The sequence below is a fragment of the Pectinophora gossypiella genome, chromosome 13, assembly GCF_024362695.1.
Source record: "Pectinophora gossypiella chromosome 13, ilPecGoss1.1, whole genome shotgun sequence".
Taxonomy (NCBI): domain Eukaryota; kingdom Metazoa; phylum Arthropoda; class Insecta; order Lepidoptera; family Gelechiidae; genus Pectinophora; species Pectinophora gossypiella.
This window is the reverse complement of record NC_065416.1, coordinates 14517685-14545035: the sequence shown is the minus strand read 5'-3', so window position 1 is coordinate 14545035 and position 27351 is coordinate 14517685. Positions and strand designations below refer to the sequence as shown.

At 38.2% G+C, this 27351-nt stretch overlaps 2 protein-coding genes across 4 annotated transcripts in view; one reads left to right on the top strand and one right to left on the bottom strand.

Annotated features, from left to right (window-relative positions):
• Positions 1 to 20861, bottom strand: part of LOC126372033 (mucin-5AC-like) — a 29355-nt gene extending 8494 nt beyond the window's left edge. Inside the window, exons 1-2 of the mRNA XM_050017534.1 lie at positions 20858 to 20861; positions 20283 to 20582 (exon numbers count right to left, since the gene is read on the bottom strand). Of these exons, the coding sequence (XP_049873491.1) occupies positions 20283 to 20582; positions 20858 to 20861 (304 nt within the window). The remainder of the gene's footprint in view (positions 1 to 20282; positions 20583 to 20857) is intronic.
• LOC126372177 (uncharacterized) overlaps positions 1 to 27351 on the top strand; it is a 319771-nt gene that overhangs the window by 182220 nt on the left and 110200 nt on the right. The gene's annotated exons all lie outside the window — the stretch shown is intronic.

The following is a 27351-nucleotide window of genomic DNA, read 5'->3' as shown; positions in this document are numbered from 1 at the left end:
GCACAAGCTTCGTCAAAATATATTTATCCTGAGCGATCTCTCTCCAACCTACAACCTACTATTATCGGCATGTGACGATGCACAGCATCTGTGAGAGTGCGTCATTGTACTTCCCTTGTATTTCCTGCTATCGGTTGACGTTTTGTTGATGTCAGCGCCATCTAGTGAAAATAAAGTGTAAAAGTCACAGGAGGCCGTTGGCGGCAAATCAACTTTCATAGCGTCGTGACTTCTCAAGTGTATAACATCTATTTTTCGAAATTTGAATTTTATTTTCGCATTTTAAGTTCAAATTGTGTAGTTTTTGTAACATTTACGCGTAGTAAGTGTAAAGAACGTTATAATCGTGCAGTGATAGTGGATTATGGGTGATAGTGACCAAGATAAGGCGGATAATTTATCCGCCTCAGAAGGTAGCCGCAACGAAATGTCGCGGTCACGGCCGCTTAGCGCCGGCTCTGGCGCCTCTAAGCGCCGCCGGTCCTCAAGCAGCAATTCTGAATCATCTTCATCCGATTCCTCGGGTGGTGAGGTAAAACGGGGGAGGCGCGGTGAGTCCGATATCGATTTTCATGACTTAGTGAACAAAGTGAATCTGTTAACTAGCGTGTTGTTACAAACACCCTCTTTACAATCCAGTGTAAATGTTCCGTGTTCTAAAACTTTACCGGCACCCAATGCAACGCGTGAGTTGGCTTTGGGGCCAAACCCTGACTTTTGTTTACAACGTCCTATTGTTGCTGACAATACTACCGTGGTCGAACCGCGGCATTTAAGCCTAAGTCACATAAGTACGGCCCTAAAAGCCCCTTTAGTGCCTCCAGCTGACCCTGTTCATCTAAGACGGTTGGAAGTATTGCAAAAGTTTGGTGATCCTGCTTGGAAAGATGTTCGTTATACTGAATCGTTGAAGGCTCATAATGCCTCGCCAGGTTTCGTAGACCTTGAGGTAAATGATGAACTAAGGCAATTCGCGAAGGGTAAAGACTATGTAGCAAGCTCGGAAAAAATGTTAGCTGCTATTTGCAATGGCTTATTAACTCAACGCGAGCTTCTTAATGAAAACTTACAAGAATTTATAAACTGGACAGCTTCCGCAAGCACAGTTTTATCACCAGACAACATATTCGACAAGATTTCCGAATTATTTCAACCTTCCTCAAAATTCCACAAAGTAAGTGAGGAAATTATGCAAATGGTTTGCGGGAAACGAGCTGAGTTCATTGAAAATCGCAGGGAGCGTATCCTGGGCGAAGTGGCTAATAAGAATCTACGGGAGGGTCTGCGTAAGATCCCGCCGAGTTCTAGGCACCTATTCGACGAAAACCCCTTGCAAACCTATATTCAAAATACGGGTGGTATGGATAAATGGGTACGTCCTTGGTATTACGGAGAGAAGAATACTCGCAAAATCAACTCCAACCCAGGTAATAAACAAATTAAACCAGGTCCTTCAAGGGAATCGAATAACCAGTCCTTTCGTCCACGAGGAAACGACTCGGGGAAAAATAAAACTTCTGCCCATACAGGGATCCCCAAGCAGTCGGCACAGGACCATGGAAAGCAAAAGAAATTCTTTAGAAAGGACGGACAAGCCAAGAAAAACCAATCTGACAAATGACTATCATCCGCTTCAACCCAATTTTTACGGAGGCTGCCTCCGAGCGTATCGGAGGCAGTGGCAGACGGATTGGGCTCCGAAGGCTCTTCTCAAAATAGTAACGGGAATGCGTCTGCCATTTACCTCCAAACCTCTGCTTATTCATCCATCTCCTCGGGTCTGCCGTCAATTCGAAACGGCTCGTTCTCCCGACATGACACAGCAGATAAACCAACTGTTGGAACAAGGTGTTCTGGAGATTCCCGATCAACAACGGTTGGGTCCCAGTTTCATTTCAACCATGTTCTTGGCGAGAAAGAGCGACGGGTCGTTCAGGCCCATATTCAATTTAAAGCGTCTGAATCAATTCATAATACCGAAGCCTTTCAAACTAATTTCACACTTCCAAGTACCCCGATTTCTGCAGAAGAACGACTGGATGGCAAAGCTCGACCTGTCGTCAGCGTACTTTCACGTACCAATCGCGGAGAGTCATCGAAGGTTTCTTCGGCTGGTATACAGACACCAGGTTCTCCAAATGACCTGCCTGCCCTTCGGGTTGTCGTGCGCCCCGAAGAACTTTGCTGCTTTAACCAATTGGGTGGCTCAATACCTGCGGGACAAAGGCGTCCGAATTATCGTCTATTTAGACGATTTTCTGTTGGCAAATCAGTCGAGTACTCTGCTGGAAACCCATTTGAGCATAGCGATAGAAACGCTGGAAAGATTGGGGTGGACAATCAATTACCAAAAATCGATAATCAAGCCTGTTCAAGAGATAGAGTTTCTAGGATTACTTTGGGATACGAATCGAAGTCTCAAATCCCTGCCAGTAAGAAAATTGAATACAATCTTGTTAATCGCCCGCAAAGCCGTCCACAAAGGAACGTTATCGCTGAAGGAGGCGCAAGTCATCCTAGGAACTCTAAATTTTGCAAATTTTGTAATACCCAGGGGGAGACTGCACTGCCGCCAGCTCCAACGATACTGTCGGATTCTGGCCAGACAGACATCTCAGAAGAAATCGGAGATGCCAACTCAAGTAAAAGAAGACCTGGAATGGTGGATAAAAGCTCTGGAGAGCCGCCGAGTGTCGATCAGCCTGCACCCGACGTTGATTCATCATTTTCTGACAACAGATGCCGCCGACTATGGGTGGGGGGCACAAATGGACGACCAGTCAGTATCGGGCAGATGGACACCCGTACAGAGCAGATGGCATTGCAACCGAAAGGAAATGTTCGCCATCATAGCAGCGATTACACATTTCAAGATACAATTACGGAATCGTCATGTGATGGTACAGTCCGACAATCGGACAGTCGTGTCGTATATTTGCAAGGAAGGGGGGACACGGTCAACAGGTCTTCTCAAGTTGACACATCACCTGCTGAATATACTAGACCGGTGGAACATATCATTGACAGCAGAATATCTGCCCGGCAAATTCAACGACATAGCAGACAGACTGTCACGAGGGAAATTGGCAGCCGAGTGGCACCTGCTTCCACTGGCGTTGACAACAGTGTTTCACAAGCTTGGAATCCCTCAAATCGATCTATTTGCCACGGTTCAAACGAGAGTTGTGGAGAAGTATGTCTCCAAAGACTGTCGGGACACTTCAGCGGTGTTTTGCAACGCCTTCAGCCGTCGATGGGAATTCCAACTAGCGTGGGTGTTTCCGCCTCCGAGTCTTATTCCTCGAGTACTCCACCACCTGAACTCAGCACAGGGAGTGTTCCTGATGGTAGCGCCAATGTGGAAGAATGCGTTCTGGTTGCCAGATCTGAGCCAGCGGGCATTGTGCAAACCGATGAGAATCCCAAATTTGGCCCAAGTGCTAATAGATCAGAGCACTGGCCTTCCTCCACCTCGAGTACAGGACATGGAATTATACGTCTGGAAGATTGGGGCTGGAGCGATGTTACCAAAGATTGGACAGAGGCAGAGAGAGCCTTATTTAAGTCCAGCTGGAGAGAATCATCATTAAAAACATATAGACCCGCATGGACACGGTGGACCAAGTGGTGTAGTGATAATAATTTTAATCACAGACATCCAACCGGTACAAGTTTATCTAGATTTTTGGCGCACTTGTGCCTAGAAGAGAGATTGGCTTATCAAACTATTTTGCTTCATAAATCAGTAGTTTTGACTTTTGGAAAAGCAGTAGACAATGAAAATCTTAATTCTAATTTTTTAGTGAAACATATGTTGAAAGCAATTTCTCTTCAGCGACCAAGAGCAGAGAAACCACCAGTCTGGGACCCAAATGATTTGGTTATCTGGCTGCAAGCAAATTCACCAGTTCATGAAACATTGTTTGAAGCTTCACGCAGGTTGGCTTGCTTATTGCTTCTCGCGTCGGGCCGACGGGTGCATGACCTGACCTTACTGAAGGTTTCCGCGGCCCACTACATTGACGCCAGCGACCATGTCATTTTGTGCCCAGCCTTTGGTTCCAAAACCGATACTGCATCATACAGACAATCAGGCTGGAAATTGTTACAACATAGTAATAAAAGTATTTGTCCCGTTTTCTGGCTAAGAAAGGTTGTGGAGCTAGGCGCACAGAGACGTTCGGCTGAGTGTAATGATGCCCTTTTCGTGACCATAAGAGGTTCTACTCAAGCAGCTTCACGTACTGTTATCGGCAATTGGATAAAAACAATGTTGAGAGATGCCGGTATATCAGCCTCGCCGGGCTCTGTACGCTCGGCTGTCGCTTCATTAAATTGGTTTGAAAATTTCTCTATAGAAGATATTCTTAGTCGTGGAAATTGGCGAAGTGAAAATACCTTTGCCAGGTATTATTGTAAACAAATCATAGGAAAAACTCAATCATCGACTAATCTTGCAGCAAATTTCGAACCTATTTAAGCCTTATAATAGGCAACTTGTTTAACTTGATTTTCTTTCTCTTAGAATACAAAATCTTGTTTTGGGTGTTGATTGTAATATGTAATAATTATATCAGCAATTTCATTTAAATTGTTTTCTTTTCACATAGCGTCGTGTCGTTATCAGTCACCAGGAGTTATAAACACGTCTCTCACAGATGCTGTGCATCGTCACATGCCGATAATAGTGCAAGTTTTACATAACAATAAAACTTGTATTATTGAGCAGAGACGATGCACAGCATCCCATTAAGGGCTCCTGGTGAGAGACTTCTATGAAAGTTGATTTGCCGCCAACGGCCTCCTGTGACTTTTACACTTTATTTTCACTAGATGGCGCTGACATCAACAAAACGTCAACCGATAGCAGGAAATACAAGGGAAGTACAATGACGCACTCTCACAGATGCTGTGCATCGTCTCTGCTCAATAATACAAGTTTTATTGTTATGTAAAACTTGCACTATTACCTACTATTTTTTAATTTACAGGAAACGACCCTAACGACCCGGTCTAATATTACGGTAATTATTCCCATTAAACCAATGCGAGACATTTAAATATTTCTACCGACATTTTTTTCCACTTAGGTATAGTTAATCATACATGTAAGTCGTGACATTTATCTTAAGACGTAATTACTCAAACACTTTACCTTAGTGCCTTACGAGTTGCGAAATAAATATTGTGAAATGCAAATATATGAGACTAGTGTGGAACACGTTGTCAACATCAGTCTTGTAAAGTGCTTTATACTTGATGTGACTTATGGCTGTAACTACTTGGCCGGGCAAATGAGGAGTGCTGGAGGTCTCATCTGGGTTGTCAAGTGCGTAGTTAGATGTAGTACAAAAAAATGAGCCCTGAGCCGAGAATCGCGCCCAACTGGGCACCCTCTGGCCTCTTAAAACGTTGTACCGGGTGAGAGCCTTCAGCGCTCCCCATTTGTCCGGCCAAGTAGTTAATGCTACCTGCGGCAAATCTACAATAAGTCACGTCAAAAAAAAAGCCTCTAAAGAGACGTATGTGGGCCAATTATGTTCAAGTAAGGATACATTGTACACGTCTTGTTGTTTGCTATACATTGGCGTCTGTTTCCGGCTATTTCACGGCCTGTCGGGTTTGCAGACAATGGACGTTGCATTGTTTGTTCGGATATGAGGCCTCATATCTGATGTTTCCGTATCAATGATCAGCCTTGTGCTCCGTTATAATGGAGTTTACTCCAACATCTCTTCTACCCAAAGGTTGCATGGAAGAGATTGATGCTGTCTTATTGCTAAGTAACAATATCTTGTAAAAATATCTGCCAACCATTGCCCAATGGCTCAAATTAGCTTCAAAACGTTTTTTCGATTTTGCTCCGCGCCACCCAAATCCCCTGGTAGTTGCGGCTTCCGAATACATCCCGCTTAGGGACGGGACTGAAAATTATCGGCGCCCGAAGGACGTAATATACGATCCCGACGACCCGATTACTCTAGCCATAGAACTACCTACCCCACCGGCGTGGTCGACGATTCCCTCAATCCCACTAGGGTGGATTATTTTTCCTCTCAGACGACGCCCTGAGCCGAGGTTCGCGCCCAACTGGGCACCCTAAGGCCTGTTGTCACGTTGGTCTAACAGAAAATTCGGTGAGGCGTGGGTACTTAGTTCATCTTGCGATGGATGTACCTCTGACTACCCCAATTGGGATATAGTCGTAAGCTTATGTTATTTTTTCAAACAAACAGAATCCAAGCATCTTTATAATATGAATAATAATATATTTTTTCAGTGCACTCGTTGATGTCTTTTATATGAAGCTATTAATTCTCCACCCATATCGTATATTTCTGTATACCTATGTGTATATTTTTGTATACTTACTGTAGCGATAAAGAAGAGGAGTCGCTAACAATTAAATAAATTTAATAGGAAAGTATGTTGCTACCTATATTGCTTCTCTTCATTTTGATCAGAATAATAATGGGTGGAAGATGTAATTTTAACAAAATCTCTACAGCGCCATATTGTTTTTGAGAAACGTAGCCTGGAAAGTGCCTCATTGAGGTAGTCAGAGGTACATCCATCGCAAGATGACCTAAGTACCCACACCTGACCAAGCTTTCTGTTAGACCAACGGTCCGGTAAACAGAAACAAAAAAACGCCTTTACGGTACAACTAAATGACGCCTCAAAAAAGTAATAAAAGTCGGCTCACACGTCATGAATAGCCAAATGACTCGCAAAATGTGGTTTTAGCCAAATCACGGATCTCTCCGCTTATCCGCAATGACTTATATTACGTCATGTTTTCTTAATGGTTTGCTTTCAAAACTCCACTTAAACGTATCTCATCTTGGACTCTCGCGTGATTGCTTTATAATTAGCCTATTTCTTCAGTACTATTCAGAGGCGGAGGACAGGAGTCCTAGTATGGCTTTGTAATAGACTACTCTGGGCGCCATCCCACTTGCGCCAGACATATACACACACACACACACCCACGCACAAGAACATAGCAAGTTGCATTTTACCTTACCTATTTATTATTATTTTGTCTTTTTATTGTTAACTTGATACTATTCAAATTTTAAATATTATAGTCTGAATATAACAATATTCATTGTCAGCACCCTCACTTTTGCATACAACTTTTGGACGGTAGCTGGTATCCTTAGCTCAGTTTTAAAACTTTTAGGGATAACAGCTGACTCATAATAATTATGTCACAGCCTGTAACTACATACTTATAAATGTAAACAAATATTGTCATATATTTAAGGCTTTTATGGTACAAATAAAGGTATTATTATTATTATTATTATCAAGGAATTGTGTTATTAATTAAATAGCCAACAAACTAAATTCGCAATAAAACTTACTTATTGTTTTGTTTAAAATTTGTAAATATTATTAAGTAGGTACCTAAATTAGTTGTAAGTTTTTTTTAGAACTTTGTAAATTTTATGTAGGTTTTTTTTCGTAAATAAAATATGAGTCTAGACATTATTTGTGATATTTGTGAAAAAAAAAACACGTATCAAAGCCACGCTTGTACCGACTTAGATTAATAGCAGACTATCAACAAACATTGCACAACCCGATCTTTATCGCAGGTGTCAAACAAACGTGTGACGTAATCAAACGTGCGCAAGAGTTGTTTGAACTCGTTCAGACAATCATTAATTTGATCTGATTTCGCGCCGATACATTTCACAATTCGACGCTTCTTTGGGAAGATAAAATGCTGCATTTTATTTATTTATTTATTTCAAATCTAACAAAACAAGCAGCTTAAATAACAATTTAAAAATGCAAATAGTTTGTACATTAGCCAATGAAGTCTCCACTTATATCTAATACATGCATCACTGCGAAGTAGACAGAAGTAATAAATAAAAAAAAAATAAGTTTATAAAGTTTTAATTATGTTTATGATCGTTTTATGACTGAAAATAATCAACGAAGGCATCATTAACCGATCAGTTTCTTTTTGATGAGACTGTTGTAGATTTGCCACAGATGGCATTAAACTACTTGGCCGGACAAATGGGGAGCGCTGAACTCTCTCACCCGGTACAACGTTTAAGACAACAGGCCTGAGGGTGCCCAGTCGGGCGCGAACTTCAGCCCAGGGCGGCGTCTGTGAGGAAAAATATTTGAAAGAATTAATCGACCCTAGTGGGTCGATAGCGATAAGCGCTGATTGAGGGAAAAGGTTGCATACATTGTTCTTTGGAAAAGACAAGGAAATACTAGACTTTTGAATAAAAACGAATGGGAAGACATAATATGTACAGCCCCATCTGTTAACATTAATGCAATATCCAGCGACATTTTACGGGCGTTTCTCAACGGAAAACTAGCAGTGAAAATGGCATGGGTGGCGTATGAATGGCGTTTCGACAAACCGTGGGACGATACGATACTTAGCACAAACGAGACCGAATAGCACAAAATAGCACAATTAGAAAACCCTATTTTCCCACGCGACATATTGTGGTGAAACTGTTTAGGCAATATTTTATTATTTGGTTTATTTATGATGACCATGGCACGCCGTTCTAATAGTTCAATTTCATGGTGTGAGATGATTGTTTAAACTAAATGTTTTGTTGTAATTTCGTGTTTTATCTTTGCGCCATACAATAAATTATTTGATTTGATTTTGATATTAGGAGGACGCAATACGTATATAGCTGTGAGAATTATGAAGGGTAAACATTAATGACGGATAATTGATGATGATTTGCATTTATATGAAAATATGCAAATCATATATGAAAATAAGACTGGTTCTAGCCCATATGTTATAGCCATCAAACGGTTTAAAGGAAGAATCTGCCGATAAAATATTTATTAAAAAACTAAACATTCAAAAGCCTCTTTCTACCTTGTTTTTTCTTTTGTTGTGCCCGAAAGGGTCTGTGATGTGAGACTCAAATGTAACTGACCAACTTGTACATCATCATAGTATGCAAATAAAGAATATTGAAATATACTTTTCATGAAAAAATTCAAAACACATCGTAAGTTTACCATAGGTCCGTTTTGCTCTATGTAATTTTACGTTAATAAATAAAATTAAATAAAAAATGTTTATTCATAAAAAAACATAATAACAAAGTTCGTTGACGAGACTTCCTAGTAAGTAACAGTAGTACTTGTGTTGGGACTAACTCGCAACCTCCCTTCGGATGGTACAATCTCGGTGAATAACAAAATAAAAACCGACTTAAAACCCGAAAAAAGAAAATATGCATGCAGAAATGCGAGTGTGAGTAAGCGTGGTGTGTATGTATGTGTGTGTGTGTTTGTGAGCGTGTGTGTGTGTGTGTGTGTGCGTTTTTACGTAAGGATTATAAGAAAAATATTTGAATAAAATCTCATTATAAAGTGGGTATTATACAATAAAACACGTAACAATTTAAGTTTACTAGGGGAGATGATGAGTTCTAATAGTTTTAGAAAGAAAGCATCTCATTTGCTCTCTTCCGATTCTCCTTAACAAATGTGTGAATTCTGTCACTACATTAGTATTTCTCATGCTAATTAGCAGACGAAAGCAGACGTTTTCCCCAGTTTGCCTATGTAATTAGTACTGTTAGCAGGTCATCGACTTTACCTAGGACAATGCCTGTGAACTTCTGACCTATCGCCTATCGGGTCGATGTCAGGGAGAATATATATCGTAACTTAAAGTCTTAAATATACTTACATATAATACAGTTGGTGACATAGTTTGTAAATAATCTATGTGTAATTTATGAAGTGTTATAAATAATAAAAAAAAAATAGTTCCGGCCAAGTAGTTAATGTCATCTGAGGCAAATCTGCAATAAGTCACGTCAAAAGGAGACATATCTAGTTACACTTTGACTCGTACATTTTTATATAAGTAAGTAAATATATTTTTTGTCGAACATCTCATTAATCTAAAACTACTACAGCTTCTCAACCTGTATAGCCGGGGAAAGAAGAGGATCAATGACGAGGTCCCATTCGAGATTGATGGGATTGGGGGAATCTCCTTGAGTAATACTTTCTGTTTTGATTATGTTGATTTCCAAAGAAAACTTGTTTATTTAGTTAGGTAGTAAATATTGAAGAATAAAGCATTTTGTTTTCTTTCAGAAAATATTGTCTTTTAAATAACCTTACTATCACAAACAAAACGTTTTCATCGTTTTCGGCCATCCTAACTTTACTTTTTTTATGAACTAGACTTTGTGAAGTAGATCTTGAAAATTTCGGGATCTCGCGGGATTGATACTTCGAATCACATAACCTGGAAAGCGCGCGACTCTGACGATAATAATTGTTTATTCTGTCTATCCATCCATAGGGAAGGCCCGTGCCCCAGCAGTGGGGACTTTAATGGGCTGATGATGATGAATTGATACGTAATTATAATATTGCTTTTTACCAACCGTATCGCTTCCGTTTTAAATTATCGCTGTATTTTCAATTAATAACACATTTTCAGGCGTAATTTTCTTTCTTTATTTGGCAGTTTCTTTATTTCTTTATTTGGCTGATAATCATCATCATCATCACCAGCCCATTAACGTCCCTACTGCTGGGGCACGGGCCATCCCTATGGATGGATAGGGAGATCGGGCCTTAAACCACTGGATTGGTGGTTATTAACGATTGCTAATGCAGCCGGGACCAACGGCTTAACGTGCTTTAAGGAGCTCGAGATGAAAACTTTTTATTTTTATTTTTTGTGGTCACCCATCCTATGACCGGCCTTTGCGAAAGTTGCTTAACTTCAACAATCGCAGACCGAGCGCGTTTACCGCTGCGCCACCGAGCTCCTTATTTGTATTATTAATTGTTTATTCACTCACTCTCAATCTATCTTAGGCGATGTTATCGATAATTTGTTACTCCAACGACTAGTTCTAGTTATAACACATCTAGTTACCTAGTTGTGACTTAGTTAATGACTGTACTTATTGACTCGGACTGAAGCAATGACACAGGTTTGCCTGGTGACTGAGTCGAGTCATGAACCGGTTCAGTCAGGCTAGACAAATGAGCTAGTGGCGTAATATTGTCATGTCATCTGCTTGTTCCTCATTCCATCAGGTTTACGTATTAGTCTTTTTCTGTCGTGTAGGTTATGAGGTGGATTACCAACCCCATCAACCCTGGTTTCAGGGTTACTATTGAGCCGCCAAAGGCCCCTGACATGACTCATGTAACGACTACTAACTTACATCAGTAAGTAGTAACCGGGACTAACGGCTTAATGTGACTTCCAAAGGACGGATCATTTTACTTTCGGACAATCAGGTGATTAGCCTGTAATGTCCTAACCAAACTAGGGATCACAAGGTGATTTTTGTGATATGTCCCCACCGGGATTTGAACCCGGGACCTTCGGATCGTGAGCTCAACGCTCAAACCACTGGACCACGGAGGCTGTTAGTTAGTTACGTATTAGTACTAGACTGATTGAATGGGGTAGCGATGCTAAGAAATTTATAGCGGAAATCGGACGTCGTCGGTTAAGAGAGTGGAGATGACCCCTGTGCTGGATTGTTTTTGGCGCAAAGGTTGTCCATTGCTGTGCAGCGGGGAAATGCGACTAGTGTAATGGGCACCTTTGCGCCCGGATTAGGCCGGGTTTCCACTGACGCGGAGATGAGCGGAGAAGAGCGGAGATGTACGGATTTGACCAATCACAGCGTTCGAGAGAGCGAAAAGAATTTTTTTAAGCATTTTTAAGCATTTTTTACTAAAAATCTATGGATTTGTAATTATCTGAAAATCAACCATTTTTATTTTATTTTATTTATAAAAATAATTGTTACTTCGTTACTTCTATCGAGCAAACAATAGCAATCAATATTATGCCATACTAGAGTAAACTGGAGTTAAGGCTGAAGGGTGTCTAAGAGTACCGTTTTAGAGCACAGTTCGAGAAAGGCCTTGAAGTCGCCTCAACTGATGAAAGAGTCGAGGAAGAGTCGATTGGACATCGTAGAATACGGGTGTCAGAGAGAAATGTAAATCAGTCTGGCAGGTTAGACAAATAAGTTGTTACGTAATGAATGAAAGCTGCTCGCAGGTTCCGTTGGCCAGCCAGCGCGATACACTTGACCAGCTACTTTCACTCGCGAGTTAATGGCAGGATGGTCTTATTAGTGCTCTAGGTCTTCAGAGGGCTGGGAGTCTTGAAATACTCCCGTACCAATTATCAAATTCTACTCGTAATTCTAACTCGTACATATCTATGTACGAGTTGTGAAAGTGTCAAACGCGTGGTTCATCATCACCAGCCCATTAACGTCCCCACTGCTGGGGCACGGGCCTTCCCTATGGATGGATAGCGAGATCGGGCCTTAAAGCACCACGCGAGCCCAGTGCGGATTGGTGGTTACTAACGACTGCTAATGTAGCCTGGACCAACGGCTTAACGTGCTTTCCGAAGCACGGAGGAGCACGAGATGAAAACTTTTTTTTTGTGGTCACCCATCCTATGACCGCCCTTTGCGAAAGTTGCTTAACTTCAACAATCGCAGACCGAGCACGTTTACCGCAGCGCCACCGAGCTCCTCAAAATGAAATGGTTATTTATAGATAACTTTATAGTACTACCACACCCCAGACACTTTATACAAACAACCTCGTTTTACACAGACACCACACATTGACGTAATCGTAACACGAATGAGAGTCGACATCGCTCCCCATTTGTCCGGCCAAGTAGTTAATGCTACTTGCGGCAAAACAATAACTCACGTCAATAAAAGTTGACAAAACGTTTTTTTATCCAACACATTGTTAAAAACAACAACCATGTTATGAACAATTTGTTTTTGTCATAACACAGTTACAGCAGTTAACTTTCAAACAGTTAAGACAATAGTTCGCACGGTTAGGTTCAGTAGCTTGGCAATGGCTGTGACCGAGAACTTTCTCTGTTCGATACCTAACTGGTTGTTGCTTTGGTAAGTACTGTAACGACTTGGGTACATGGAGTAATAAGTAGGTAGAGGCGGCATTATTTTTGACGCTACTTATCGAAGATTTGACGCGTATAGCATGAACTACTTGGCCGGACAAATAGAGGCGACGATTTTTCATCAAGAAAAGTGGGTTGGTAACTTAAACCTACATTATCATAATTAAGAGTATCCTTTAACTTTAAAAACTGCATAGTTGCTAGCTATAACAAAAAATAGGTTGTCTTGTAACGACTGCCCCCGTGGTCTAGAGGTTAGAATAGCGTTGGTTGCTCGGTGTCGAGGTACCGGGTTCGATTCCCGATGGGGACATTATCGAAATCACTTTGTAAAACTGTTTTTTCTTGTCCGAAAAAGTAAGACAATTCTCTGCTTCGGGAGGCACGGTAACTGTTGGTCCCGGCTATTAATCCAAACACCTCTACCAATCCGCAATGGAGCAGCGTGGTGGAGTATGCTCCATACTCCCTCCGATCAGTGCCCAGCAATGGGAGGTATTTAGGCTGATTATGTTAATGTAATGTAGGTCTAATAACTGGGTCTACCTACCCGGGTAGGAACTATTGGCGGTATTATGTATGTGAAAGTAAAAAGTAATAGTTAATACCACTTAATTGATATGTAATTATTTGCTTTTTACCAACCGTATCGCTTCCGTTTTAAATTATCGTTGTTATTTCAATTAGTAACACATATTCACGCGTAATTTAAAAAAAATCAAAAGAGTTTTATTGCAATTTGAGTTTGAGTTTGAATTTGAGTTGTTTGAGTTTGAGTTTTTATGCTTCTGCCATTACATTGTATTTTGGAATAATTATGTACCCGTAGAATGAGAAAATAGGTAATTATCACGTTAAAACTGTTCAATATATTCTTCTCTTTTATCGTGTGGGTTGTGAGGTGAATTACCAACCTCATCAAACCTGGTGTCAGGGTTACTATTGAGCCGCCAAAGGCCCCTGACATGGCTCATATAACGACTACGTACTTACATCAGTAAGTAGTAACCGGGACCAACGGCTTAACGTGGCTGTTAGAAGAAGATCAGTAATATATTGTTTTTTTTTAACAGCCTCCGTGGTCTAGTGGTTAGAGCGTTAGGCTCAAGATCTGGAGGTCCGGGTTCGATTCCCGATGGGGACATTGTCGAAATCACTTTGTGAGACTGTCCTTTGTTTGGTAAGGGCTTTTCAGGCTTGAATCACCTGATTGTCCGAAAAAGTAAGATGATTCCGTGCTTCGGAAGGCACGTTAAGCCGTTGGTCCCGGCTATTAGCCGTAAAAACACCTCCACCAACCCGCAGTGGAGCAGCGTGGTGGAGTATGCTCCATACCCCCTCCGGTTGATTGAGGGGAGGCCTGTGCCCAGCAGTGGGACGTATATAGGCTGGTTATGTATATTGTTTTTGGTGAACGTAGTCTGGAAAGCCCCTCATTTTATAGCAAAATTGTAAAATAACGTGTGAGCGTGTAAAACTGTTAGGAATCTACACTAGCATATTACAGTAGTCACACACGCCTCGCCAATTAACTTGAAATCGTTTGAAATGCAACCGTTTCGTATTGGTAAAAAAATTGCAATCGTTTTAAACTCGCTGATTGGTAGCGTGAGAAAATTACAAGCGTGTTGGAAACTGAGAAATCTATAAACTTCATTCAAATTGCGCGGGCGCCGGATAGTCGAACTACTTCAATCAAGACTCTTATTTTTACATGCCTCTGCTATTACATTATATTTTTGAACAATTATGTACCCCGAGGAATGAGAAAATAAGTAATTATCACAATAATTTGAACAACTCAATCTATATAGTGTTAGTGACATCGTAACGAATATTAAATGGAATTTTACGTCGCAAAATTGATGTATTTTTTAAATTAAAATTCCACTTTATATTAACTCAGAATAATGAATCACCCCCCTCAGTATTTGTTTGTTATTTGTCACTTACACCCTGTACATACAAGTAGCCATACTAGTAGATAGGGTGTTAGTGACATCGTAAATACTGAGAGGGATGATTCAGACCATGATTCTGAGTTGACAACAAATGGATTTTGCTGTCGTCAAATTCATTAAAAATTTAGGTTTTTTAAATTATATTCTGTTCTATACTTTTGCGACGGAAAATTCCACTTGATATCAACTCAGAATCATGGCCTGAATCATCCCTCAAAGTTTTCGTTACGTTGTCACTAATACCCTGTATTGTTTTTGAGAAACGTAGCATGGAAAGTTCCTTATTCAAGTGAAAACAAATTATAAACTTATGTCATTGGTAAAATTAATACCTACATCAATTTGTAAGTAATATAGCCAGAAACGAGATAAAAACAAAGTAAGTACTTATTTAAAATTAAGGAAGGAACCTTCACCGATATGCTAAAATAACAACAAGGCTTTTTAATGATATTTAAAATCGAATACGAGACCTTCATAATCATAATATAAGTAGTCTTCACAGGTAATCTTTACATACGAATAATTTTTAAAATTATATACGACTTCAATATGGCTGAAAAGATTGGTCTATCGTGTTTTTTATCTATATTTTTCTTCCTTCAGTATCGCTGTCGGCCTATTTCGGTTACCTTATAATTATAAAACGATTTTCTTGTACACGACCATTTCTTTTGATTTATATCCTCTTATTTGTAAGTTTATTACAAATAAACAACGTGCGATTTTGCGACAAAAACACGTGCGGCAAATGTTAGGCATATTTATTGCAATCTGTGAATTGTTCGGATACATCTCTTTTATATATAAAAAAAATATTAACACCATAAACATTTTTTTGTTTTGGTTTTCCTCGATGGGCAAGGCAAAGGGAACTATGCCCATACAGCCATTGTTTATTGAATATTCCGATATAATCGCGAATGTTTTCCAACTAACTTAATGCGATCATAAACCACAAAACCCCACTTCGTATTAATTATTTAGACTAGTCAATGAAGATAGGAACCGTCCTGTTCCCGTTCCCGCCAAAAAGTCACACACTAATAAAAAGTTTTTTTTAAATGACTTCGTACCTATTTCGAGTACTTATGGCTGTATTATGTAGGTGCTATTAAATTTACGTTTCGTAAAGATTTACGACATCCACTTACTTCCGTTACGATGTTTTACAACACATATTTAGTATTTAATCGTATTTTTTGCAAGATAAGATTATATTGCCAGATTTAATCTACTTTACGAGCGTGAAAAATCTTTTATATTTTTTCAAAGTATGGTAGAGCATGCTGCTGTAAACTATGCTACATTTTTTAATTATATATTATTTGATTGGTATTTGATTACTTTCATTCATATATGCAAAAGAACCGAGTATGGCCTTGTCAAGGTTACAGTAAGGATAAAGGATAATGTACTGCAAAAGTCTAGGCCATTCGGATCTGTTTATTAAACACAGATTAAAATAAAAAACAAGTATATAAACGTATCTACACCACCATTCGTCACTCATTCTTAATTCTTTTTTGCAGAACTGATTATAATCTCTTTGGTGTAAAATAGTAACATAATTTAGAAATGCAGACCTTGTTTTTTAATTGCTGGTTGCAAATGGATGAAAAAATATAACGAAATACCTTTAAGATGAAAGAAACAAAAAAGAAAGAAAACACCTAATGGCGTTTTAGAAACTTTATGTTGAAAATATAGCCAGTGCTTTTTTTGAGTAAAATAGATAAAAAAGAGATTGTGTTGTTTTGATTTCATTCCAATCGGAGGGGAAAATAACCAACTGCGCCATTAGACAAACGGATATTATGTAAAGAGCTACCTATAAATAAAAATAGACTTAAATCAACACTGGCACAATGTTTTTGTCAGTTTCTAAAAAAGGTCGTAGAATTTTAAAATAAATAAAATAGTTTTACACTTATTGTTATTTATTTTTATACTTCCAGAATGATTTAAGAGAATGAATTATTTTCTTGCTTACTTGCTTATGCATCAACTTCTTCTATAGTGTGGGTTGTTAATAGGATTACGAACCTTATCAACCCTGGTATTATTGAGCTGCCAAAGGCCCCTGACTCATGTAACGACTACGTACTTACATCAGTAAGTAGTAGTTGCAATCAGCCTGCAATGTCCTAACCAAACCAGGGCTCACAAAGTGATTTTTGTGATATGTCCCCACCGGGATTCGAACCTGGGTCCAATGGATCGAGAGCCCACCGCTCAATCACTGGACCACGGATGCCGTTAATATTATGCATCGACTAGCTTAGAGCATGATATACAGGGGTAGTTTTCGCTCACGCGAGTCCCTCTCAAATTCACCGTCTACAGGTAATACAAAATCGTTTCATGCGGAAAGCCACGGGAGCTCCGTGGTTCCTTCGCAATGAAAATCTGCACATTGACCTAGGTCCCAATGGCTCAAATTAGCTTCCAAACGTTTTTTCGATTCTGCTCCGCACCACCCAAATCCCCTGGTAGTTGCGGCTTCCGAGTACATTCCGCTTAGGGACGGTACTGAAAAGTATCGGCGTCCGAAGGACGTAATATACGATCCCGACGACCCGATCACTCTAGCCATAGAGGCAGCCAATCAGCTCGCGACACCAAACACTTCAGGTCCCCGATACCGACCCCGCCGGCGTGGTCGACGATTTCCCTCATTCAGCGCTTATCGCTATCGACCCACTAGGGTCGATTAATTCTTTCAAATATTTTTCCTCTTAGACGACGCCCTGAGCCGAGGTTCGCGCCCAACTGGGCACCCTCAGGCCTGTTGTCTTAAACGTTGTACCGGGTGAGAGCCTTCAGCGCTCCCCATTTGTCCGGCCAAGTAGTTAATGCCATCTGGGGCAAATCTACAATAAGTCACGTAAAAAAAAAAGAGCATGATATAAGTACTCTATATTTCAAGCTCCATTGTGGATTAATTAAAATTCCAAAACACAACAAAGATAGTAGAACATAGAAGGTGACTCTATAGAGTCAAATTTTATTTCATGATGTAGTTTATTCGAACTTCAACTATCGGTACGGCGATGCAGGACGGAAGAGACGAGTCACAGGGACTGTAACCTGAAACCTGGCAGAGGGCAGCAGTAACTGCCAGTACTATTCAGAGGCGGAGGACAAAAGTCCTAGTACGGCTTTGAAATAGACTACTCTGGGCGCCGTGTCACTCGCGTCGGACAGAGCGGGGTGGAAGGCAAGAGGGAAAGCACTGCCCTATTTTTCGTTAAAAAGTAGAATTGAGAATTCTACACCGACAAGAGCGTGACTAATTAGTGATCTAGTTTATTCCAGTTCAGTGGCCATGTCACCATAGTATGACGGAGGTAATCACAAATTACCGTTTACTATCTGTTGTATTGGCAGGTTGTTTCAATAACCGTGGCGTTCAATATCGTATTGTGGTAGTTACACACATATTACACTAAGGCATTAGGTAGGTAAAGTTCTGGCCAAGAAGTGAATGTCATTTGTTATCAAACTATCGAATTTAAATTATAATTATATCCACGTATTATAATAAGTAATATTAATAAAATCCAATACAGAAACTAGTTTTCCAGTTATTGCTTCTCACGAAAATTACGTCTTCACTTGTTTTTTATTTCATCGAAGTTTCCAGAAGAATCTCCCGCCAAAACGTTTCTTTTTAAAATTGTAACGTGACGTTCCTTTTTTGAAATTTAAATTGAAAGTTCTTGTACAAAAAATACAGATCACTTCAGATATTCCAGTTATCAGATATAATTGTTTCAGAACAACAAAAGTACTTACATAAGTACCTAATAATAATAATATGGTCGTCGTAGGTCGACTAAGGGAATAAGGGGCTTTCCAGGAACATTCCTTAAAAAAATATGGATGGCGCTGTACAGAGTTGCCCTCATTTACCCTCCGTTTAACCTTTTAATATCACGGCTAACAGAAATATGTATCTTTTATTTTTGTTTTTGGGTATAAATGATGACCTGATCAAAATAAAGAGACGCAGTATATAGGTAGCAACATAATTCATATCAACCATTGCCATATCTGATCCAAACATTAAGCAACAATTTTTATATGCCTCTGTCATTAAATTATATTTTTTAATAATTATGTAACCAAGCAATGAGAAAATAGGTAATAATCACGTTAAATCTGTACTTACAACGCCATCTGTAATGTTTTTGGAGCAAGTAGCCTGGAAAGTCCTTCATTGAATGTACATCATAAACAGCCTATACACGTCCCACTGCTGGGCACAGGCCTCCCCTCAATCAACTGGAGGAGGCATGGAGCATACTCCACCACGCTGCTCCACTGCGGGTTGGTGGAGGTGTTTTTATGGCTAATAGCCGGGACCAACAGTGGTCTAGTGGTTAGAGCGTCAGGCTCACGATCTGGAGGTCCGGGTTCGATTCCCGATGGGGTCATGGTCAAAATCTGTTTGTGAGACTGTCCTTTGTTTGGTAAGGACTTTTCAGGCTTGAATCACCTGATTGTCTGAAAAAGTAAGATGATTCCGTGCTTCGGAGGGCACGTTAAGCTGTTGGCAAGTTAAGCAAGCCACATAATTCTTGTATGGACTCACGGCTTTCAAAATTGATGACTAGTATTATTCTCTAGGCCTATGCCCAGCAGTGGGCGTCATACGGCTGATGATGATGATTATTCTCTATAACGGCATAGTGAGTAGATGAAACTAGTCATTATTACGCTCCAAGTCAAAGGTCGCGACGCCCACCAATTTTCCGAGCTTTCCTTCAACGCAAGCGCATCGTAAGTCATAAGTTCATAACCAATGTGCTTATCAACATTATTACGTAAGCCAGTTTAGAAAGACCCCTTCCATATGGTTAATTCGCTTTCGTTTACAACAAACCTGTTAAAGCTTTTTACGTCGGTTGGAAAGTCAGCGTTCTTGGTAAAATTGTTGGGTGGCAGGTACGGATTTATGTAGGGTAATGGGCTAACTTGATAATTTCCTGATGAGAAAAATAATTTTCTTAAATATACCTGTTTATGACGATCGAATTGTTTGAACAAACATGTAAAAGGTTTTTTAACTTACGACCAAATAACTTGAAAAGAAAAAATAAGTAATATAAGTTCTAAACGCTGTGTTAATTGTCTGGAAAAGATGTATGAGGCCTGATAAATTCTTAACTGGCACAATCTTTTAGATTTAATCAAATAAAATAGAACGGAGGCAGTGACTTTACATATTATATCGCAGATAAACAGCTCCTTAAAACCTTGTTGGTAAGTACTTACATAAGGAAAAACTCAACATCATTATCAGTTGCGCCCACGTCGCACCAAATACGGCCCTGTATAAAAACCGGACTTACCATTCGCCCCACTCGGGCGCCTTCGCACGAAGTTTCGCGTCGGTCGCTCACTGCGCGCGCCGCCGTTCAAAGATGGCCGACGTCTGTCTGTTTTCCCGCTCTTTTCGCCGTCCACCTCGGTGGTGGATTTTGTATCCTTCCGTATCTTGAAGGTATTATACCCCCGCCGCGGGGGTTTGGTCGGGCTAGTGACTTCCTCGGTAGGGGCGGTGGTGTCTGTGTCTGGGAGTGCAGTGGCTTTCGTGCGTCGCAGGAAAGCTCGCTTCGTTGTCTGTGGAAGAAAATTTGGAGGTGAGTTTCCTTTTTATTATAGTTTTTAACTTGGAATTCGAGGATATTGGGCTGTTTCTAAACTAATTGAAAATCTCGATAAGTTTTTAAAAGTTAGATTATAATCACATGAGTAATTCGAATGTTTTTAACGTGAACAAATAATAATACGGTATTTATTTTCCACTATTTATTTAAATACTTTTATAAAACTTATCGCCGATAAAAACTACAAGAAGTAATTGTAAAACTCAACAGTTTCAAGAGCAACGTATAATTTATAAAGCCTTAAGTTATTTTATTACTCATCTTAGACAACTAACAGATGTGAACAGGAAGTCGTATTAGCAATGAAATATACTTAAAAGACGTATCTCTGACGTTCATAAATATTTATTGGTCATACATATTTATTAAGGGCTTTACATAACCGTTTATTTGAATGCCCAGCTTAAGTACAAGTTACAAGTTTGAATAAGAATAGTTATAATAATTACATTCCATTTAAATACTTCCTTGTATTATGCCTTTGATCAACTGTCAAGATTGTAAATTTAAAAAATTATATTAAATATTATTCCTCGCAATATTTATTAGAATGAAGTAATTTAACAGCAAGTTTCGGTTGAAGAAAGGCAATTTACAAATCGTTATAACTAAGAATTATTTAAGTAAGTATAACATTTTGAATTACAAGGTACATTAACTTGAGAAAAAATAATAGGTATTAAAAGAGGTATATTATACGTAAACACGAAAGTTTTCATAATAGTAAATTGAATTATAACAAGATTGATTGGTGGTAAAGGAAACATTACTAAAAAAAACTTTACTTTGGTGTAAGTAAGTAATAAATAGCAATTTATTTTTATATAAGTGTCATTTCATTACGAAATTGTTCAGTTAAGTAGATAAGAAATTTACTAATTCCGTTTTATGCAAATAAATTGTAAAATTTTGTATCTTAACATAAATTAACTAATAATTTTTTAATATAATAAGTACTTATGCAATATTTTTAAACTTATTTTGTGTCAATAAATTGCAATTAAAGTGATATTTTACACTAAACTTAACTACTGAACCGCTTTTATTGTTAGAAAAAAATATTATCGATTGTTAATAAACGTCACAACATTAGCTTCTGTACTTAGATAGATCTAAATCGTACCGCGCATTAAAGCTATTCTAAAACATGGTTATTTTTTTTAATTTGGGTAGTACTTACTTATATATGTAATTCTGATTACGATAATGACGAAAAACATTTTCTTTCCTCTATTTAACCTATTTATAAATTTTATTCAAGAATAACAAACGTCCCCCATTTCATCTTGTTTTTCTATGACGTCACAGTGTGCTTTTTCATACAAATTCCATAGTAATTTCGTGTTTTGACGTTGAGTAAAAAGTAACTGATATGACTAGTTGGAATCTAGCATATTTTTTTAGTTTATTATGTTTAGTAGTAAAGTTTTGTATGTAAGAAGAGTGTTCATTCGTATATGATAGATAGATAATTAATTATTTACTAAGTGAATAGTGTTAATAATATTTTATGCTTTTTTTTAAGAACGTCTAAGGCCATGTGCTTAGGTTTTTCTTGCAGTTTATTTTCCCCGGATATGCAGGTTGTGAAAAGCTGCAGTAGTTTTAGGCGGATGAGACGTTCGTTGTGCAAAAAATTATGATTCAAAGTGTAACTATGTTACCTACTGAATAAAGATATATTTGAATTTGAATAGCGTGTTCAAAGATAAAGCCGTAGCTGGTGAAATGAATATTGCGACTAAATCTGTGCTTGCGGTGAAATCCAGTCCGACTTGCCTGCGGTTTGTGGTCTGCATTGCCCCTGTCGATTATGTCTAAATGGGTTTATGTTTGTTGTGTTGGAACACAGTACACACAGACGAAAATCTCACACCGCTAATCCCTGGGGTGGGCATAGGTACCTACATGTACTCATTATGGCAAGTGATATGGATATGATGAGCCGTAGAAAAGACACAAAACCGTGAAATGCATTTTCGAAAATATGTGACCTAACCTGTATTGGGGTGGTTTTCCCTTCGCGGGTTGGTAGGTCAGACAGACAGTCGCTTCTGTAAAAAACCGGACCTGTCAAATCGTCAGGTTAGGTAAGCGGACCCTGTGGGAAACGGGATAATGCTAGGGAGAGGGAATGGTAGGGATATTAGACTACAAGTATCCCAATTGGGGGTAAAAAATGCCCTTCTGCCCAAACCAGTTTCGAACAAAGAATAATTATGTTTACTTCGAAACTAGTTACGAACTTACAGTTACGTACACGGCTAAAGGGAAAAAATGGATAAGTACAGTTTTTAAAATAGTTTTTTTAAAATTTATTTAAGTACTTACTTATTGTTTTATTTAGTTAATATTGAGCAATCAGATTCAAAAATATAATCTTAATGGAGCATTCGTAACCTTGTCTTTTTTTTAATCGAAAAGTAAATTAACTTGATAGAAGTAGAGCGATTCAATTAATAAATCAATAGAAGTGGGTTAATGGGTATATTAAAACTTCAGCTAGGCTTCAATTAACGTTTTTACAATAAAATACCAGATAATATAAATATAATAAAAAAAATTGAATTTGTCAGAAAATAAATTTAAAGCACTTTTACTTTGTAAAAAAGCTTATTATAAGTTTAATAATTACCTAAATGATAAAAATATCTGGTATTAAATGTGTTTCTCTAGTCATTAAATACCTAACTTGTAATTTATACCCTCATTGATTTAAAAGATGTGTTGCTGTTGCAGTTTCTTGTCAGTTCTTCTCCTCAGCCATAACATAACACCTTGCGAAATGATGAACATTCAAAAATGTTACATTGCCATTAAACAAGTAGTTTATCCATGATAATTACGTTGAATAAATGATTCTGATTTCTGAATAAGTTAATGCTAATTTTATTAAGTCATTCAGATAAAATTTATCTAGACAAGTGTAATCAGATATGATTTAATTATATGCGTACAAATAAAATTAAATTGTGACAGACGGACCGACATGGTCGGTTGGCGAGTAGAATGTGCGTGACGAGGTAGTGGATTTGTTCATGAGCGGAGCGGAGAGCGTAGCAATGTTTGATCATTCACAAGTTATCATAATATTATTTATAATTGAATGTTGTTGTTTGTTGTTGTTTGTTGTTGTTGTTGCATTGTTGTTGTTGTTGATGTTGTTGTTGTTGGATTATTGTGACACAAGTTTCTAAAACAGCAATATTACTATTTGACATTTGTTAGCATTTTGCAGTTACTTGTATGCGCAAATGTTAAATTGTAATATTTCTTTTTTTAGATGAATTGCATCGATGCGGTCTTTTACTAGGCTCGCCAGAATACTGAATACATAGATAAACTAAAAAAATAATAATAAATAATAATAATAGTTTATTTTTAGTTTTTTTAGTTATAGCTATAAACTGACAATGTCAAAGCTTGTGTAGAACCACAGTGTAGAACAATGTGGTGTGAATACAGCTGTATAAATTGTAGCTAGCCATCTGCTTTTAGTTTCGTGAACTTCATATTATAAACTTTCGTCCCCCTGTTTAACCCTTTAGGGGACGATTTTCTTTTGTTTTATTTTTTATTGTATATTTGCCGCAAATGGCAATATCTACTTGGCTGGACATTTTTTTATGGAAAAATCGTTTTTATTGTGCTTTAAGTATAAGTACATATTTTTTCTTTTGTTTCACCCGAATACTTATCATAGACTTTTTATTGTGCCTTGTCGAAATAAATAAATAATAAGTACGTCATTAAAGACGCTTCATGCTTCTGGGTCCAGCGGTGTCGGCTGTTGTGAATCATGCAATCAGTCAGTTTCTTTTTCTTTTTATTTTTTTTATGTGTAGAGTCGAAACTTCAAGTTATCACGAACCTACAAAATCATTGAAATATAAAAAACACATAACCAGTTTTGAGTACATTAAAATTATTCACAGCACGATAGATATGTGTTTTTGTTCAATATAAAAACGTACGTAAATATATTATATTTCATCATGAAATATTACTCAGAACTAACATATATAGAGTTAATCACATAATTGCCAGGATATATTGCCGACATATCTAAAGTTGAGTTCTAAGTTTTTTATGCTTAGGCACCGGGCATAAGTTACCTTAAGAAGAAATACTTAGTACTTATGCAGGCAAAACTTAAGTAAAAAATATGGTTATAAGTACCTGGATGTTTGCTAAGTAAATTCCGACTTTCAATTAAGTTCGAGTAAGTTCTTATTAGTGGCTTTTTTTGGATGTGAGACCGTCACGACGGGTGTTTATGTGACGTAATATGGAATATAATTTAATTACTTAAGCTAATAAAAACATACATGGTTTTAGTAACACCGTAACGAATACTGAGGGGGATAATTCAGACCATGATTCTGAGTTGGTATCAAGTGAAATTTAATGACGGAAAATTCATGAAAATTTTAAATTATTTTCATTTCCATTCTTTTGCGACGGAAAACTACACTTGATATTCTATTATTAATCAACAATGCATTAATTATTCAACTCAATTACCAAGCTACAAGTTCCAACCTCGAATAAGTCACAAAAAACCCACAACCATCAATGTCTCATCATATATGGCATCCACCTGCGTATAATTACATCTTTAAAGCTTTACAAATTCCTCAGGCCTCGACGCGCCCGTTTACCTTGGACAAAACCAGAACTTGCTTGCCTACTATTATCGTAGGTATTGTATCATTATATAGACAAATTCCAGCTAAGTATATATATAATAGTATTAAAGGGTTTATTACACCTACCTGTTTGACAGGCTAGATGCTTCAAGGTCACGGGTGGTTAGGTTACCATGGTTACTCCCCGGTTTGCCGATCAGATCGTGTACTAATAGCAAATCAGCGGAGCGTATCCATGGTAACCACGATCTCGAGCTAGTTCGTGGGGCGTATCCATGGTAACCACGATCTCGAGCTAGTTCGTGGGGCGTAACCATGGTAACCACCCGTGACTTTGACACATCTAGCCTGTGAGACAGGTAGGTGTAGTAAGCCCATAAAGGCAGTTAATAAAATAGCCTTTTGCAATAAAACTATTAACTAATTCCTTTTATATGGTGATAAATAGTCTAGATAACTGGAAGGAAATCAATTTTATAATATTTGAAACTCCATATTTATTGCAGTGGTAAATTGTTTAATTGTGTTTAATTTTATAATCTCTGCTTACCCCGGTGGGAAATAGACGTGAATTTGTTTGTGTGTATGTTTTTTTTAAAATAAGTATCTTTAGTACCTTTAAATATGTTTATAAATAAAACACCACATAAAATAGAATATAATAGGTTAGTTTCCAACTAGACAAATCAGTTACTTTTTCGGGGCCTTTGGCGGCTCAATTATAACCCTGACACCAGGGTTGATGAGGTTGGTATTCTACCTCACGACCCACACGATAAGAAGAAGAAGTTACTTTTTACTAAACGTCTTTTTTTTCTTTTTTGACGTGACTTATTGTAGATTTGCCGCAGATGGCATTAGCTACTTGGCCGGACAAATGGGGAGCGCTGAAGGCTCTCACTCGGTACGTTTACTAAACGTCAAAACCCGAAATCACTATGGAATTTTGTATGAAAAAGCACACTGTGACGTCATAGAAAAACGTGACCAAATGTCGCACTTATTGCGTATACCATTTTCGTTTTTTTTAAATTCATATATAAGTTAAATAGAAAAAGAATCTTTTGTCACGAATTTCTTTGACCTAGGAAACTACCCAATTAGGTACCTACTTATAGACTAAAAATATGTATTTTCTTGATGATCAAAAAGTCAATTTAGCGTCTCTTTAATTCGTTGCATAATGACACATAACACCTACAAAAATGGCGTTTTTAAACAACGTTACAAGCATTTGCTTCTCCCAAATAACTAACGACCAAATAATTTAGGTGCCACTCGCTAATTCTAAGAAGTACAAGGTTAACCTAACATTATAAATATTCTTCAATGTGTACATGACTGTACAATTCATCCCACGTAGCATACCTACACACTGTACAGACGTGTACAGAATTAACGATGTACATAATTATGCCCAAACTTGTCACACAGGACTCTATTTTATTATTTCTTAAGAGAGTATTTTCCATATAACCTGATTTGCAACATCTTGGTTTTATTACATAGATAGTAACGTGACAAAGTTCATAGAAGTGCTAGGATGCATGTAAGTCATCACTAATTTAAGAGCCACGCTCTTGTCGGTGTAGCATTCTCCATTCTTGTCTATCAAAGACCAATTCTTTTGCTGCCCAGCTTTTTTAATATGAGTGTTGAAAATAGCACTTTTCCAAATTTAATGAAAATCAGTAAAGTTATACCTCTTTTTAAATCGGGCACAAAATCAGACCCCACGAATTATAGACCGGTTTCTATTCTACCAGTACTTAGTAAAATTTTCGAGAAAATTATTCTCGACCAACTGCTATGTCATTTTAATTTAAATAACTTACTTCACAGCCAGCAGTTTGGTTTTACTAAGGGTCGGTCTACAACAGACGCGAGTGTCACATTTGTTCGAGACATTTTCGATGCTTGGGAGAAGTCGCAGAATGCCGTAGGAGTATTCTGTGACTTGTCTAAGGCATTCGACTGCGTGGATCACGAGACCTTGCTTTTGAAATTGAGGCACTATGGATTAAATAATGGAGCTCTCAGTTTGTTAAATTCATATCTAGGTGATAGGATACAAAAGGTACAAATCAATAGTACGACTTCTT